This window comes from Ylistrum balloti, unplaced genomic scaffold, assembly GCF_031769215.1.
Source record: "Ylistrum balloti isolate Yb309-2 unplaced genomic scaffold, AGI_CSIRO_Ybal_v1 Utg371024, whole genome shotgun sequence".
Lineage (NCBI taxonomy): Eukaryota > Metazoa > Mollusca > Bivalvia > Pectinida > Pectinidae > Ylistrum > Ylistrum balloti.
Genome location: NW_026782569.1, coordinates 142,090 through 161,708, shown reverse-complemented (window position 1 = coordinate 161,708; position 19,619 = coordinate 142,090). Strand labels below are relative to the sequence as shown.

General features: G+C 34.6%; 1 protein-coding gene across 1 annotated transcript; it reads right to left on the bottom strand.

Annotated features, from left to right (window-relative positions):
• Positions 1-1,054: 1,054 nt before the first annotated feature.
• Positions 1,055-18,818, bottom strand: LOC132560164 (neuronal acetylcholine receptor subunit alpha-9-like). The gene is made up of 6 exons (XM_060224816.1): positions 18,749-18,818; positions 8,689-8,852; positions 8,134-8,178; positions 7,829-7,938; positions 5,096-5,631; positions 1,055-1,617 (listed from the first exon to the last, which is right to left on the bottom strand). Exons 1-6 carry the CDS (start codon positions 18,816-18,818, stop codon positions 1,055-1,057), a joined length of 1,488 nt encoding a protein of 495 aa, XP_060080799.1.
• Positions 18,819-19,619: the final 801 nt, after the last annotated feature.

Here is a 19,619-nt window from a genome sequence, read left to right as displayed (position 1 = left end):
ATATGTGCATACTGTCGAAATACCTTACAAAACTTCTGAATCATTTTTTTCTCATAAACATTATCCTGTGTTTTGTGAACAATGTACAAGGTGCAATAGATTTTACCCCATCCATATGAGCAAATGAAAGAGCAGGGTACTGAAAGTCGCAATTATGGCAAAGCACTTCAACACACTTCCATATATGATATGTACTTCATGACTCTATCTTATCTTGGTCTTTAGAAAAGAGGTTTTGAAATGTATGCCAATTAGGCCTTGAGGAAAGTATCGCATATTTTTACTTACTTTTCGCGATGTCACTTTTCAAGAAATTCAGTTTAATTTGTATCAGTATTTATAAAAAACAGATAGTGAGTGTATCGACGATAAACAAAAGATGATTGCAAAAGGTCATTTGGAACCCCGTCTCAGGCGACCTAAAATGAATGATATTAACTCTAATAAGATACTGTAGTGATAGTGATAATTTCGGTATTGTTATATTCGTGCGTAGTTTAATATAAATATAAACATGCATATCTATTTCGAACAACACAGGTTACTATTGATATAAATTCATGTCACAGAACAGCGATAGGAAATCAAATTCAGCCGGGTTCATAAAGCATCTTCGTGAATTAATGCTGCAGTATTTGACAATGCACGTAATTCGAAGTGCTAACCTGTAATTTCCGGAAACTCCTAAGTGCTGAAATGTCACCTTAATCCAAACCGATATTGTCAAATTATGACAAGTCAGATATCTATCCACGTAGAAACATGCTGACACTTTCACGTCACGTAAATCTAAACCAGAGTCTGCTTACATCTAAGGAGTCACATAAAGCCCCCTTCCGTCGGAAATTTGCGACTTCTAATGGGTAACACATATCCACATTAGAAAATTCCGACTCGCCACAAACCATTGATAAATCCATTTTTTTTTTTTCGAAAATATATCGAGTCATCTTGATCCGTATCGGAAATCACTGACGCGTGACAAAATTCAAACATGCGTGAATCAAACGCAAGGAAGACGCAGGATTTTGATCTGTTACAGCTATGGTTTGTCTCAGCTGTCAACTGACACTTCCTTGATAGTCGGATATATAATCAACAGAAATACGGAAGAAATCACAGTTCCAAAGACAAAAACCCAAAACAAAAACCGATCTATCACTTCCGACGCTTCCATCCAACGTTTTGCCAATGTGTCTGATTTTTCTTTCTCTTCCTCTTTTTGAATAAGAATTTGAAGACGATTTAAAATCTCCTGGAGTTCCCAATTTCGATCTCCCGGATTAAGTCTTGCATTAGCATTTCCTGATGCTCGAGGCTCGCCATTTTCATATTCAATCAAGTTACAGCCAGAATCGTTCGAAAAAGTAGTTTTCATATGTCGTGCATAGTTATCCCTCATGCCATTTCGAATCTGTTCTAACTTGACTTCGTCCAGGTTTTCGTAATTTATATGTGCGAGTTTCATGCACATTGTTTTGCTGAGGAATATGATAAATCCTTTTAAGAATGATGGTAGATCTGTTTCTTTGAAACCGCGTTGGTTGATGTTTGACGTCACAACGGCCAGAATGACAGACATCGAGGTCAGTGCCATTACTGTAGTTAAGTAAATTCCTGAAAGAAATAACATAGACTTGCATTAATCATAAATCTAAAAATATTCACAAAAAAAAACGACCAGATAAAAGAAGGAAATCCCTTCACAACCCGAGTTCAAACGAACTATTGAAGAAATGAAATGGAATTATGTAACCAATATGCCACCTATATAGCGCCAAATAAGGATCGTAAAGTCATTCAATAGAACTAAAGAAGAGGGCAAAACTTTTCTGCCAATCAGTAAACATATTTCATCCACGTGATCCACAACAACTATCACTAGTGAGCGAAATCTTTGACGAATGATATTTACCAACAGGGGGAAATGTGTTGAACCATTATGATACATTATGTTATCAGAAAAGAGCGATAAAGCGATAGTTATTGTAGAAATCGGGCCAAGAGGATAAACAATGTATCTGTTAGCACGAAAGGGCGGACTACTGAACGAAATAATTTGCTTTAATAAAGACGTTGGTACATTTTCTACATTTAAAGTGCTTAATTTTTCATACCATACTTATACATATGTCTACAAAAACAAACACACTAATGTCATAATCAAATATATTCATGGAATAAAAACGAAAAAAATAAATAAACAAAAAATAATTCATTTTGTTTGTTTTTCCTATATCTGCATGTTTCATATTCCGTTTTGTCTTTTAACCTAACCTAGCCCATAAATTTAGTTCCCGGCGTCTACATATGTACTTGGTGTTATATAAGAATTATCATATATACGGAAATTACCAAATGAAATATAAGGTTCCTTATTCAAATGTCAATACTTCATATGCTTGAAGGTTTAGACTCTTAGCATCACTGCTGAATCCTTGATGGACGGAATATGCTATTTACTTCATTGCTTGGATGGTACGTATCTAATTATCTAAGTATTAAAAAATGTCATGATCTTTCCCGTATTTTCTCAATAGACTCCTTTCCATTTGATGTTTCCCTCAGAGCGTCACCAAAATAGAATCTCGACTTTTCTCAGACCATCAACTGTCTCCAGTGCATTCTACAAAAGGTGCATCGCAATCTATTCTGATAGCCGTGCTTATTAAGTTTTAAGTCTCAGTATTGCTACCGTCGTCAAATGTATTCATATATTTTTTTCTCTTCTAGTATTCCTGAGGGCTTTGTAATTTTCCTACAAAATCTACTGATTGAAATGTCCTGTAGCCATGTGACTCTCTTCCACCAGACAAAGGCATAACGACTGTTGAGCAGCAAAGTCGACTTGAAAAGTCCTAAAACTTCATTCACGCTGTCAAACCAATTACAATGCATGAGATCTTGATGGCGACAGAAGTAACGAATATCTAAAGGAATTAAGAATACCAAGGCAAAAATAAGTAGTCGTTGATGGTTTCCGTTCAGGGCCACTTCAGTTCGAATCTTCCTAGCATTCATTAATTATGGCGTGTCTAAACCCTTAGCAGGTACAGTTTGAACTAGTGATGACTAGTGAGGAAATGGGCGATATAAGACCTTCCCTGATTTATACTCGTGTTTTAGTCAAAGTGTTCAAATCCATGGACTAATTAACATATTGATATTTTATGTCTTATGACAAACTAAAGATATACATTGCATAACAGGTATGATTATTTTATTTTGAACTAGATTTTCACGGCGAGTTGTCAGTATTGCTGACGATTAATACGAAATTCTTCTCTAATTCTCTTGTTTTCTTTCCTCATTCTAACATTCCTTTTACAAACATATTTCGCCCGCGTCTTATTGATTATAAGACCAATGGAAGGAACCCTTTTGGGTTTCCACCCTAACATGTAAGCAGACATACTGTTAATCAACTGTTAATGTGTAGTCTTCAAAATATACATATCATTAACACGAGGCCATGAGGTATTCTCATAATTGGTTAAGAGTATAAGAAATTAAGGAGAAAACCTCTGCATCATGTTTCTGGTGCTTGATTTTGATATGTTTAAACATGTTTAAGACATAATGGATAAAAACCATCACTTAAATATAACCTGAACGACAATAACTTCATTGAAAAGATTTTCTAATTATTAATTAAATTATCATTAAAACAATAAATATCAAATAAACTGTCCTCACCGATTTTACATGATTGCCGCTATTAAGATTTCTGATAATCAAGGGCCTGTTCCCATTATTAGATGTTCGCGCAAGAAGTTGTCAACAGACGGAAAAACTCATAACATAGGGTTGATGGAAATTATGGGGAAGTTTCACGGTCATCATTCAGATCTCACTGCAAACTGATCTGCTTTTTGTTCAACAAGAAGCTGTACGGTTGTGATATTCGTTAGTTTGCCGGTGGGTTCTGTTGTTGTATACATTGTTTTCATGGGAGAACGTGACATTACTTCCTCGGATCGACCAAGACTGGTGTCGTTGATGAACCAGAAGACGCTTAATCTTTTTGCACATCTGGTAATATTATCCGTGTACTAAATCTTTCATTTGTTCATATCTTGCACTAGTTTGTAATTGCATTTGAGTCAGGATTATTATTATGTTGACATGTTATTGATTTCGTTTTGTTTATTCAGTAAACTAGAAATTTTAATCTATCGATACCAGGTATCCTTGCAGATTTTATTATTGCAGTGACGAAACGGTATCGTTAATATAGTAATTTATTGAGTGTACAAAAAGTCAAAAACTATAATGATCATTTTCTTTTCTAAAAATAAAATAAAAAAAAAAAAAATCGCAAACACAAAGAAAATTTTGACAAAACATGAAACGAATTCTTAACCTCTTATATCCGATCGAACAGTAATTCCATTAATAAGACATGAATATGATTTATTATTTTTCATACTTATACTCTCTTAGGTTTTCTTTAACCCATTTTAGTTAGATTGTCATGTACATAACAGGCATTCCAGTTTGTAAGCTATCTTCAAAAGAATGTTCTAAAGGATATTTCAAAAAGTCACTTTACGTGGAACAAACACAGACTGCATTATTAATTTCAGGCGTAACAAGACTGTAATTACCTAAACCCAGTATCTTTTATTGATATGCAGGAATGTTGCAGATTTAGGTCAGAGTTTTGAAGATATACATTGTATATCACGCTTCATTTGTTCAGTGTGATTACATCATACATTTGTACCATTGTTTCGTCCTTCTAGGACTCGTCAGTGATGCTGAGGGCCTAAAAATTCGAAGTCTGGGAGGCAACTGAGGAAACTTCAAAGTGGACGAAAGTAAAGCAAAAATCTAAACTAGGAAATACAGCAGTCTGATAATTAGATATATTGTTTTTATATTTATCAGATAATTTAAGAACAGTGTCAAGTACATATTTATATTCAGAATCGTAACATAATTCGAATGAATTAAAACGTGAAATAAAGTTAAGGCAAACCACGGGGACTGAACGACTAACAGCAATGTCCACCACCTGCTATCTTAAAGATTGTACAAAATAAAGCATTTCCTTACACTAGTTATAGTTATGCACTGTAACGCGTTTACTTACCGATGAGTGGAACAAAACTGGATGTGGCCGGCATGTTCTCAGCAATCAATAGCATAAACACAGAAAAAGCCAGTAACACCGTTAATCCTAAAGTCACCTTCTCCCCACTGTCGGGCCTCATCCAGAACCCCAGCAACGTCAGCACAGATAACATTACACAAGGAATGATGACGTTGTAAGTATAATATAATGTCCTCCTGCTGATGTGTAATGTAAACGTCACATCCGGAAAAGATTCTGGGCAGCACTGGTACTTGACAACGTTCCGAACGGCCTTAACTCCGATGAGTTCCCACTCCCCATTGCTGACAAAATTGGACAAATCTATACTATTAGATCTGTTGAACACATCCACTTGAAAACCATCGTATGCCCATGATCCAACTTTCATTCGGCATATTTGATCATCGAAAGGGAAGTAGGTTATGTCTATTGCGCATGTGCTTCGAAGTTTGACGATGGGTGGCCAGAAAACATTACCATTACTCGAAACCATGGCTAGAGCTTCCATGAAACCTTGTGTATAATCCTCAGCACTGAAAACAGAATCCAATTGATCATCCAACTGTTGTTTATATTATTACAAAAAATATCTAAATAAATTTTCTAAGAGGAAGAGAAAATATTTCGTAAATTCGGTTTAGCTTACAAATACAATACAATTACAATACAAATTCTTTCTCCAAAATATTATAATACTTCCATAAGCTAATTGATTTTCTGAAGCTGAACAGTATTGTATTTTGCAGACCAGAAAGAGACATCCTGCAGAATATGTTTGAGAGAGAAGGGGTGAGGTAACATATGTAAACTGCGATAGAGGTACAGGAACTGATGGGAGCAATGTAGTAGTATTGCAATAAAAACATAAGTATATACTAATTTGACAGAAACTTGTTTATCCTTCGTAGTAATATCTTGATATCATGTACATCACTTAGAAGGTACCCTGCACAGTTTAATGATGAGAATGGGAATATATTTGGATTTCAGTCGGTTGCATGTTAAACAAATACATGTGGTCAAGGTGAAAGTGTTAGAAATACTTAAGGCAAAGAGGACGCATCCCCCCCCCCCCCCCCCCCCCCCCCCCCCCCCCCAAAAAAAAAAAAAAAAAAAAAAATAGTTCGTGAAACAGTTAGTTTCCTTATCTATAAGCTTCTTATCCAACAAAAATAAATACAACTTTTTCAGTAAAACGGTGCCAGCGAACGGTGTGGCTCATAAAGAATATAATTTAAATGGTATTACAAATACACAATCAATTATGTCCAAAAAGGAACCACAGTAAAGAAACTAACTTCAGTTGCAGGCAATAAGTCAGGATAAAGAGTCTATTCAGTGTTTTATGTTGTCACGGTAAGAAAATTTTGATAAGTTGTAACAGTCAGACGGACAGATTTTGTGACCCATAACGTCTGTGTCTCAGTCACACCGTCGCTCTAACCAAGTTGATCACTGTGATAGGTATTTTTGTGAGCAAAGTTGACACTTGCACACGTTCAAACCAATTGCCCCGTGTCCAGAGTGCCAAGTTACCCATAATTCGTCATTAAACAACTGACAAGCGCCGCCATAGGGGTCATCCTGATCAGTATCGCTCTTTAGTCAAGCGCCCACGTGACTCAGATTCGAATCTAAATGATGAATGATTGGGTCTACAACAACGACATTTATTCCTATGCATAGTGTCCGATATTGGAGATTATCTAAGTTCCCTCGGATCACGGAAAATTGATTTTGGAATGTTTATAAGTGAATAATATCTCCAACCGACAAAGTAACGCCAAGCTATTGACTTGCCTTATTTACACGCATCCTGACACGCTGCCGACCCCCTTGACTTATATTCGTTTGGGAATTAAAAGACAAATGCGTTATATGCTTTGTAACGTTATGGAGCAATGCTAACGTAATAAGTACCGACATGAGAATATAAGAAATGCACCTTATATTCACTACTGGGTTTAAAGTGATTACACGGTAACTATTAGAGTGGACATTTCTGGACTTTTTCACATACAATACTCGATGAGATGTAATTCTTAATAAATACAGAAATGTAGATCCAAGACACGTTGTGATTTACAAATATTGCTTATTATCATTGAAAGAAAGCTCAACATAAATTTATAAAATAATAAAACAACTTTACTGACTTGTGTACAAAATGATAAAACAAACTACATTCTAATTCCTCCTTTTGTGTATGGAATCTTGGCATGTGTTTATGCACAAAATTTGTTCCAGAGAAGTTCCGAAACGTATTCACTGTTCGTCTTTCACTGTGTTAGAAAACGTACTCGTTCCTTATATTGAATAAGGTATGAATTATTAAACATAGCATAATATGTCATTCATGACATAGTATTGGCCTTGAAAATAATAAAGCGTTTCTGGTCTCGACGGTGAGTTTTTACACTCATATTTCCTAATATCATAGTCGTCCCAAGAGAAACGGGCTGATAATGCAGCCTTTCAGTTTAAAGCAATTGGTGATGGAGCGGGCGACAGCCATGACGTGTAAGCCTGTGCGGTACACAAATCAAAACAAGGACCATATGAACGAATAAAAATACTCGTGCTATAGAAAGGTAAGAAGCCTAGACATATTTATGTCACATGCGTATATGGACGAATACGATTACACCCTGCAGAGAACGAACGGTATCAATGGACCAGTGGATGGCAAAGTCACACGACTTTTAAGGACAGATAGATGGACATACGAACCTGTTATAGAGGACGATGTCAGGAAGCCATAAACTTTTGCATGGAACTCTAAGAACGGACAGACCATTGTAATGAGCGGGGTCCCACGTCAATTTCTCGTCTTTCCATTCCTACAACAGACGATATTATCGATAGTGTTTTCTTTACAAGTGGATAGGAATTTATTTCTTAACTATTTTAAATATCAGAAGAATGAAGATATGTAACAAATGAGAGAACTATTAGAATGTAAATGTTTATGGTTTATGATAAAACAATCAAATAGCTTTCGACGTTCACGTCCATATTTACAGGACATGACTTACCTGGTCAAGCCAAATATTTGTTGTAATCACCTGATTTTTCTCGTCCTGAATAAGAAAGGGATAGAAGTTTAGGTTATACAACAAATTAAAGCTTGCATACCTCAGAACATGAAATTCATTTCCCACAAACTTTTTATGTGTTCGAAGATATCTCCAACACCATGACGTTAAAGTCTGATATTGTAAACTGATCACATGGGGTTGAATTAAAAATTCACATGTACCTTTTGACTTTAAAGCTTATCTTTACACAAACACGTACGAACACAATCAAAATAGATTGAAATGAAAAGAAAAGACAAAACCTGGACAAATGAACGCCAACAATCGCGATTTTTTTTCCTATTTGGAAATAGCCAATTCTTCAATTCGTTAAGACGAGTTTAAATTCATTTATCCGTTATTATGATGTACCAATTTTCGTTCCTTAACACTACACTTGTATAATGGACAATTATATAGGTGTTTTGTAAGGTACCGCAATGCGTTCCGGGAAAGCTTGTATTGGATACATAAAACTATTCTTATTTCATCACAATGATAAATTATACTCACTACGTCAAATATTTGCGTCAGAGTAATACCGACGGAGACATTGACTGGATGAGAGGCATTGAAAACAGGACGGGTGTTCCGATCGTAATCTTTCATCAGAACAGTGTATAAACGTTGTTCATCTGTCATCACAGGCGTGCTCTTGTTTATACAGATCTGGTATTCTGAAATGAAATGTTCCAAATTTAAAATAAAAAATCCCAAGGATAAATAATTCATAGTGAATGATAAAAATGTTTCAAATGTGCGATGTCTTCGAAACCAGTCAAAATGTATTCTGTAGATCCAAAATAATTTCTGTTTACGATTTGGAAAGACCCAAAATAATATCAATGGATGTTACAAACTGTCTGACTTGAGATCCAAACGAATGTAACTATATGTTTAGAATGTATCAATCTCTGTCACGTCAATAATAACAAGAATCACTCATTGCATCTCAATGGAGACGCGCATGTCGTGCTTCAGGAATAGAAACTATTATCACAATCCTAGATAGAAATTTTCATCAAAAGACTACTGCTGTCCTGATGATTGTTGGACTGCAAAATGCCTGCAACTTTTATTAATTTAAACATTTCCATCCGTCCTTGGAACGTACAATGTGATAAAATGCTAACAAAAAACAAAGGAGGCAGGGAAATATGGAAGTCTTCATTTTTTGCTACATGGTGATAGATCAGCTGTAAACGATTTAATTATTTAAAGGTAGCAGGCAAAAAGGAAATATCTTGTTCTGTAGAGTCCCACATATGTTGTCGTACCTCATAGATTAAATCAAATTCAAACCAAGAGGTGAAGGGCACCTTTCAACACAACAAAGAATGGATTAATTAGTATAAAGTGATAGATTAAACCCCGTCATGGAGCTGTATCGCTTTCCTAGGACTCGGAAACCACTCTAAAAGCTCAGAAATGTCAGAAACTAGATCGGAATGTGCATTAATCCTAAAATTTGATAATTGCAGAAATTTGCAACATTGAATTATTTCAAAAGCACATCAAGCATGGTGATGCAAGGTTGCTGCTGTTATTTAAGAATGATATTGGATTACTTAAAGTCATCGATAAATGATGCACACATAAAAAACGAAGTGTGCAGTCATCATACATCATAACAATTGCATCACAAAGAAATTATTCATCCTCAAGTTAACATTGGCCATTTAATCCTCTTTCTGCACATTAGATTTAACAATGATTTTTTCCCTATAACAAATTATGACATAGCATCCAAGAGGCTAGAAGTCTTGAGTAAAGGCAATAAAATACAGAAATGTTAAGCACGTTCATTTATGAAGCTCGCTTTGATCGCCAATGAGATCCGCTGACACAATGAATCTTGAATAGTTTCGTGTCAACTTTTGTCATAAAACATTATTTCTGCGAGATAACGGAAAGCGTCAATAAAGCACCCTAACCTTTGGTATTCGTGATGCGCACTAACCTTTTAATAGAACATGCACGATGTGCATAGCAGATAATCAGATCGTGCACACGTCATTTGCCCGACAGAAGTTTTCTTATAGGAGCATTAAGGTCATCAAGGTGTCAGCTGGATCATTTATCTTAAGTTGTGTTAATATTCAATGTTAGATTGAATTGCTAGCTTTCTCTTCAGAAAAAAAATAAAACATTACGTCATTTACGTGAAAAATTAAACCTTCCTACTTCTTAATATAATGTCAATAAACCAGAGAAATAGATGATGTCTCAGATAAAAATAGACGGAAGCAGTATACTAGGGCAGATCGACAGTGGAAAAAAATTATTTGTGATACAGCTTAAATATCACCAAAGTTTCCAAAATCGCTTGTGTTTTCCCTTGACACAAATGTATAGGCCTGTGTACAGATAGAATTATTAAGATTTTTAGCAATCTTTACTTCCTTTTGACAAAGTCTTTCACCTGGTATATGTCCCGATATTACAATTGAAAGCAAAGAGAAGGGGAGGGGGGATAAAATTCCACTGAAATTTAGGCGAATTTACATGGTACCGTTAACAAAGTTTTCAAAAGCCGCTCACAAATCGCTGACAAAAAGGCTTTCCGTATGACGTTATGAAAGGGAAATGTTGTTTGTGTAATGCAGGTTACGTAAATTATTATTGCATTAAACGAGTCTCGTAAACACTTGGAAAACGTATAGCGTTTCGATAGTACAATATTTAAGACATCCATCTTCTCACAGTCTGTGGTTAAAATTGATGTATAATTTCCACGAGACTGCAGATCCGTTATAGTTGGCGTTAAAATGTCTTTCTGGAGGAATTATGGACATTTGATGTCAGCAAACCATAAAATTAATATTCAACGCTGTCAGTCAGGGGTAGTTTACGTGCACATGGAAATTACTTTTTAAACAGATATAATTATAACGAAATTAGTTCTAGCATCAACAAAGAGATTCAAAAACGATTGATAACTGGTATTTATCTTAAGCGTGAAATTAATGTGAAGTAATATCTATGAAAACCTACTGCAACAAAAGATAGGTAACCATTTAAGCAAAAAGATTCACGTGGTGTCTAAATTAGTCACAAGTCACAACATCAGGATATTCAACCAGTGAAAAATTGGATGAAAGGAGAAAAAAGCCTAAACTATATCTCGGTATTACGTAAACAAAAAATATTTACGATAGAAAATAAATAAAAGACATCCTTTGATATAATTATCAGGAAAACCCACACAATTTTACGATATGTGTGTCTAATTAGATTTCGATGTCTCGTTATGAAATGCGCTATGTGAATTACAGGAAACGAATCGAAATGAGATGCACATATCTGACTTAAATTAGATTGATCCTATAAGACAACTTCATTACTGAATAAAGGGTTAATCAAAATGGTTATATATCTTGTAGTATTAATTTTGTGTTTGAGCTATATGAATTCGTTCTATTCCATTTAACCACATTACGCCTTTATTTCCATGACAACCTGGGTCAATAGCGATAAACTATTAACGTAGGTTTGTGACTGATTCACATTTTTAAAAAAAAGTTGGTTCCAGAACAGTAATGAAAGAGGGGATTATTAATGAGACATTCATTAAAGGTATACTAAATTTCTTGTTGTGAAACTGAATCGACCGCTTTTAACCTTTCATCCTAAACTGCACTATGCTTTATTGTAGCCGTTAACGACGTTTATGTACACGATCACCCAGCGAACCTCCAGAGACTATGAAAAGTACATACATCCGTCAGCAATGTCTTTTTTAAATATCGATACTTGGCTACAGACTGGTGCCTAACATGCAGCGTTATATAACGCGGTTTAACCTTACGAAGAAGCAAATACTGTATAATTTGTAATATTTGTGGTGGGTATAATTTCGCTGTAAACCATTTGTCATGTCTCTTTACATAGAAATATTAGCCCCCCCCCCCCCCCACATCCCAAATCAAACTGCTATACAGTATGTGTCATTATACTGATAACAGAGTTAGTTATGTTATAAAGGCCAAAGTTTAATAAACAAAGCACGAAAATCAATACTTGAGTAAGATAGGACCACCGCAAAACATTAGCCCCGTCTTTCGTAACATGCTGAGAATGAAACGATTTAATCTTTAATGTGTTATCAACAAGTACGACATCAATGCTGTCAACATATTAGATAAAAGTGACAACGCATATTTTGTTTACATAGTCATGGGACGTTAAGCATCACTAGCCCAAAAGTGCTGTGCCTTGTATATACCAACATGCATTCAAATGTACACCGATTAAAGGAGAGACAAATTTCAATTCAACAAATGTTTAATTAGGAATATGCTTTTCATTTCGGGAAGGTATATAAGTTACAGCTGGCCATCTTGGTTTCTCACTAATGATGCTAATGTCAGATTTAATATTTTACGGCTTTAACATCACTTGAAAATTTAACATGTCGTAAACAATTGAGCAAACGACTACATATTCTGTAATATGTCAAATGATCACGAAATTTATCAAGCAAATTTGCCAAATTTTCATAGTACACAGAATGTGTATTTGTCCTTCCCAAAATCGATGTCCATTCTCTGCAACAAAACATTGTTTGTTCTACAAGTAGTAAAGGTTATCTCGGGACGGATCACAGCTATTGTCTTCATATTATGAGCTATTGTCTGGTTAAAATACAATAATGTAATAACTTTCATCGTTCGATCCTATCATTAGTCAATTTAACACTCATAAAGAAAGATTATAATTTTGTTCCTGAAACCACTGACCTATAAAACCATTTAATGGATGGAGAATGTCCCTGTGGTATAAAGTCGTCTTTCGTTTGATCTAAACCTCTACTGGGTCACTCATGTAGATCGTTTTCGGCCCGTTGCTTTGTACAATAACACAGATAACTGACTGGAGTACGTTTTGTTTATCGGATTTGAATTCATTGTCAAATGATTTATGAAATGCCCTCCAACAAAAATTTTCCGTTCTAGACCTGAGATGATATCTGGACTTTCGGATTTACAAAATGGATACGAGGTTGAAATTTCGAGTTTACTCCTTACTCTAAATTTAAAAGACCACTGAAAGCAACAAAGGAAATAATCGTTATATTATACATAATTCTGTTGCATTCACAAAAATAGGATCTTTTGATTTTTAACTTTGAAACAATTGATGTTGTTGGGGATCTTATGGCTATCATATCATATCTTTATGCGATTTATGGTTTTGAAAAGAAATTAAGATTTGTATCAAATGATAATATCATTAGGTAAAACCGTTATTGACATTATCGATTGTGACGCATCAAGTCGTTTCTCACAATGTTATCAGTTATCTATTTTGCAGTCTTTACCAAAAGTACAGTGTGATTATTAAAGAAGTGTGTACTAGGGAACTTTAACACATTCCTACACTTGTGGCACGATGCACCCGATGTGATTATGTACTCTTAGGAGTATGTACAGGCCATTAAACATTTTACAATGTAATCAAGCATCTCAGGGATCTAGATTATATAATGTCAGAAGGTTCGCATTCCATAGTAACACGTTCATCCTCCATTTGTAGACAAACAAAGTTATAATGACCCTTTATGTGTTCTCGGAGTCATGCTGAAAAGCTCCCAAGCTCAACTTGTCTCCTCCAGGCGTAAGCTAATGGCGATTGTTGTGTCATGGAAGCCATTTACTTGAGAGTTATACTGACCAATAGTCGCTTCTATCTGCGTTAATAACCGTGCTCAATAATAGCATCCAACAACATGACATCTAACCCGCGATCACGGCCACCAGAATCAATATACCGGAAATTGGCGTCAGTTGTGTGGAAACGAAACCGGAAGTAGGAATTTCGGCGACAGTCTAATATTCCGTGCCAAATATATTCCCTGTTTTATCCAGATAAGTAGACAGAGAAATAATAGTTTTATTCCTCGGCTAGTTTGTCTCGAACACAAAAGATCGGATTTTGTCGGCGCTTGATTGGCTAAGACTCGATTGATGTAAAGAGGGACGATAGACGGTCGCAGTAATAGGCGAGGTATTCAGACACACATGCCTTCATCTGTTTTGAACCAATTCCCATGTTTGTTTCTGATTCCAGGGAGTCAACGTTTCCCACCCATCTGTACACACTGCTTTCAAGTTGATGAAAGAATATTATTTCTGAGTCATTATATTTCTTTCATTCCCATAGACTGTTTTTTATCAAAACATACTTTAGCAAAGGGACGAATTATCAAAAGACAAAACAGCTGTGTGCTGCAGTATACTACTCGTGAAAAATTGTGTTAATCACTCCGTGCATGCTTAAAGGTGCAATAAACATGTGCATGCGTTTTACATATGAACTTTAAAATCGAAACATAAACTTGTACTATTCTTGAAATGTAAGAGTCTGCTCACCAATCCGAACAACATCTAAGTTTATCCTCAGTAGATACATATTATAAGTTGCTTTTTACGGTACCTACCGAACCCATCCTGGAAGACTATAATTATATTTACTGGTGAATTAGATATAGAAGTGATTCAAAGATTAATTTTAGATGCAGATCGACTTCACACACCTAAAAAGATTTCGTCTAAATGTACATTTTCCCATCGTGATGACTGGCAGTAAAAACATCTGACATTTATTTCTTGATATCTTACAGAATGATACCTGCATGTTATCCTACAAAGATATGTAGGATAGAGACATGTCAATTTTATATTATATCAGAGAACGAACCATGCTTTTGATTTGAAATATCAGGAAATGTTGTATTTTTCATATGAATTTGTACAGTGATTCATAGATCTAAATTAAGTTGAAATGTAAACATTTTAATGAGATATAATTTTACTAGGCCTAACGTATCCAAAACACTTGTCTATGTACTTGTACTGGTCTCCGAAGTTTATAAGCAAGTGGGACTTAAGTTTTAATATACATGATATATCTTATGCTGCGTCTTAAACTGAAGACAGAAAAGCTAGCAGAAAATGAACTGATAAATTCCTTTAAGTAGAAGCTGTATCGCCACCACACGTAGGCCTCCTTATACAAAATGTACATGCATTAGACAACAGCGACGTTCGGTATTCTTCTATTGGTTCAGGAGAAAGCACTTTTATTTAAAAAAAAACAAAAAACAAAACAAAAACAAAAACAAAAAACAAACAAAAAAAAAAAAAAAAAAAAAGACATGGCGGGGGGAAGGGGGAGATAAACCAATGCTGAATTCTTTGGCTCTCCGATTCGTTACCATAGATTATGTAAGCCGGACTTCAATTTTACTTCACAGGTTATGTGTACACCGCTTTAAAAAGTCTCCTACAAAATTCCAAACATTTCCTTGTTTGATGGAGGAGACATTCCTGTCATGGCGATACAACTAGAATTCATCAGTTTATTCTTCTTCTAGGACTTCTGTCTTTAGTTTAAAACATAGGAAAAGGTACATCATGTTCACCAATTATCATAAAGCCAAACCTATCAACATGGAAAAAATATCTAAGACACCGTGTTTGGTAATATATTATGTATTTGTTTAAACAGGGATACGATGAATGATAAAGGAAGTTTGAAGGACATATATCACTAGGGGTATCTTTATTAACGGAAGCATTGTGAATTAGTGACAGACAGGTTATTTCCTACATAATTTGGCAAGGAAGTATCTTGACATTTCCTCGTGTTTTTTTATTATTTGATAACCTAAGTTTACGCAAAATATGGATAATCAGACAAAATACCATTAGTGTTTAAAAGAACTTGAATGGAATAATAATAACAGTAAGGTACAAATAAGGTACGAATATATTGGAATTTCAATTTTATATCAAATCCGATAAAAATAGCGTAAAATATAAACATCAGAATGATTCATACAAGACCTCATGAAAACAGGAGTTTCGGATGGGTCAGCGTTTTTGCTTCCTCAATCAGCAACCTCCGCCACAAAAATCTTAGTCAATCCAAGTAACTAACAAAGGAACCATCAGATATACTATCTATGTTTAGATCTGCATCGGAAAACCTCTATAAAACAGGACAGAAATGTCATTTAAAGCATCATAAATGACAATCCAATACGTGACTATTATGACGTCGATTTTGTGAGTATAGAAAAGGCAACGATTAACCGCCAAAATGGCAGGTTCTCTTGACGTGTATCACAGTCGATAATCGAATATTGTTCAAATAAGTCAAAACCGGCTTTATCCGGCCACATTATGTGGAACACGTAAATGGACATTTTAGTTTTGGAGCCGGTACTATAATTTAATGCAATTATCTTGAAGTACCGTCTATAAATTATACAAGTTTAAAAATGAACATACCCAGTGAAATATCACTATATACCATACAGTCTCATAGCTATACTATTCATGCATTGCAATATAAAAAAATGTAATTTCGGTAGAGTGGCGTTACGGACCTTGTCACCTTAAAACACAGGGCAACAATAATATATATTTCAGCAACAACGTTCCATTACCAATATCATATAAATTTTGTAAACTACAAATAAGAGAATACTTTACTATCGAAAGTTTAAAGTCCTGTTTGTGTTTATTGACCTGTTTATACCTGAAGGGAACTCCGTGACCCTTTTTGATCGTTTTACTATAATATCAGATTCGTCATTTCGTCTATTTTGCACCAACTACGTCATTACACCGAAGAGACAACGATACGAAACCAGCTGCCCGAAGCAGGCATTATCAAACAGGTCACCATGGCGATTAAACATTTCTCATACTGAAGTGAGTTCTAGAATAGTTCAATAGGAGAGTCGGGATTACATCGACCGTTTTTTTTTTTTTTTTTTTATGCACGCTTGGACGTACTCGTGTTTCATCAAGATAATGGCAATTTCTTTCTTTTATATCATGTGTCTTGTTTGGCGATTTGGTTGTCGATGAGGTCCAGTATGATGGACGTATCAGTACCGACCTGTCAAGCTCTACACGCCTAGTGCAACATTGGATACTTTAAGTGCTGGTTTAGATTGATTTCCCCTCTAAAATGATGTTTTCGGTTCTCATTCTCTTGTGATACTTGTCTGTAATATTCCATACGTCACACCGGACGCTACTACGCATATGCGAAACCGGCGTCAGAGAATTGCCAGCTTGACTAAGACTTTCTGTAATCTTTTTTTTAAATCAAAATTTCTTTGTTTCTAATTGAACGTAAATTCAAACTGCTATTAAGTAAATGTATGTGAAAGTTTACTTTGTCATTTAAAACAATATTTGTTAAGAAAATAATTGCTATCATTCGTTTTAAAGCTAACCATACTGGATCTAACTAGGTACTATTGAACAGTCACGTCATATGCCATAATTCTGCTATTTTACTTTTTTGGATGGATAAACACATGATTTTACGAGAATTAAGTAATGATTTGGATGGTATGCAGTCAAGCATACACCATTATGAGATCATGTAAAAGTATATTCCTATTTTCTTACGTAATAGCCCAAAATTAACATAGAAATCTTAACATAGGAGTCTCAACTTACAGCATTTACATTATTGATGTATATTGTCATAGTGAACGTTTTCAGTAGTGAAAAAACAGATGTACTCACCATCTGATTTGCTCGAAACGCTATTCGCTAAATATATACTTCTATGTTCTATGTACCGCAATGAACAACATACATTGACTTTCTATGGTGTTTCTACTTAGAATCATCATAAGTATCTTATAATTTCGATATTGCAGTTTTGCTTTTCTATATATTCATTTCATGCCTTTTATTAATGATACAGTCAGGATTTGTGGCATTCATGACAATAGTTATACAGCTAAATCCTTTTCATGTTAACTTTCCTTCACCAAATTCTTATAACGTTTTAGACACTAATGAAAAACAAAAGTTTAGATAATTATTCAATAACATCCAAGCACGATTTTGTGTTAACTTTAAGAAATCCCTTTACATAGACATTAATGTTAAATTGGCTCCATTGTATAAACATTCGTTGATATCAATAGTCCCCCATATCAACATTCATATTCATGACAAACATCGGACAGTAATTAACCTAAAAAAAGCATTATTTTCTATTTGCCGAGTCTAATGCTATCGATTTCCATATTTTCATGTGTATATTGCCCTGCTCATTACAGTAGCATTTTTTTTTTTGTAAATCCATCCGAAATCAAGAATAACATTCAAGAATACAAAAAGATATTTTCGCAGATTTTTGAATTTCTGAATCAGCAATGAAAAAACGACTCTTGAAAAGCAATGATTTCAGTTATATGTACCTATATACAGTGTAGTGTATAAACGAGGACATATCTTTCACTATGATGCATAGAGTATCATCATCATTACCAATAAAATTGAAGGTAACACCATGTCAAGTAATGTATTTATAATGTAAATGATATAAATAGAACTGTATAACTGTCTTATCTATGAAAACAGATAAAAAAATCTAATATCAAGTTATAATATCACTAGATCTATCGATATTGTGTAATTTGTCCCCTTTGTATTTACTATTTACAAACTTGTATTCTGTCATTTTAAATATATATCCTTTTAAAGAAGTTGAAGATAAAGAGTGTTTGTTTTTGTAAGATAACAATATGCCTTACCGGAAGTCACCTTGAGCGGAACACACAATAGAAATACACCAATCAGAGCCAAGGTTACGTATAACAGCATCTCCGAAATATCAAAACGAATGGTGACGTCACGCTTCTCTCAAATCACAGCGGATATCGCTTACGCTACCTGCAAAAAATGCATGAAAATAATAACGATGCACTGATTTGTAGGCTCACATGCTTGGAACATAAAAAGGATATCACAAGTTTATTGTGAAAGAACATTTGGGTTTATTTGCAATTTTATGGATTCCATCGAAAGGTGCCATACCTCTCCATTATCCGTGTTTTAAGCATCAGTTTTTATTAGTTATTAGCGACAAAGTTTGTCATACGGATACAGCGCCATAACTCAATAATTAACTCAATAATTAAAGATCTAAACAGCTCTATTTTACAACATTACGGTATCGTGTTGCTAACTAGAAAAAAACAATCGCTTGGTGATTGCATAATATTGATGAATAAGGATATTTGTCATCCCCTTACTGTGATTCAGAATACAAAGTAATCGGAAGACAGATGAGAAGAAGTTTTTAAGAAATCGTCTTTGCTATTATCTGTATAGAACTCTTTGACAACCCTATATTTCAAAGATATACTAATTTAAATTTATATATCTGTGCACGATATACATTTTCATCTGATACATAATATTAAAATATAGTGTACACTGTATAGTGTACATATATATCATCATTAAGTGGAGATGACAAATGAGCCATCACTGCGCACTGTTTGCTAGATCGCAGATGAAGTTTGGAAACTTTTTGACAGATGTAGCTATGATTTTACATCAGCTAGAATTCATAAATATTTTATTTTGGTATATGGTCTACTAAAATTGATTTTTTAAAAT

Bases quoted from the DNA above. Each gene is read 5' to 3' on its own strand.
- LOC132560164 (XM_060224816.1), bottom strand. From the start codon at position 18,818: ATGCTGTTATACGTAACCTTGGCTCTGATTGGTGTATTTCTATTGTGT. The intron at 5,632-7,828 runs GTTCGTATGTCC...TTCTGTTTTCAG, and splicing joins GACATCGTCCTCTATAACAG to TGCTGAGGATTATACACAAG. The intron at 1,618-5,095 runs GTAAGTAAACGC...TATTTCTTTCAG, and splicing joins CAGTTTTGTTCCACTCATCG to GAATTTACTTAACTACAGTA.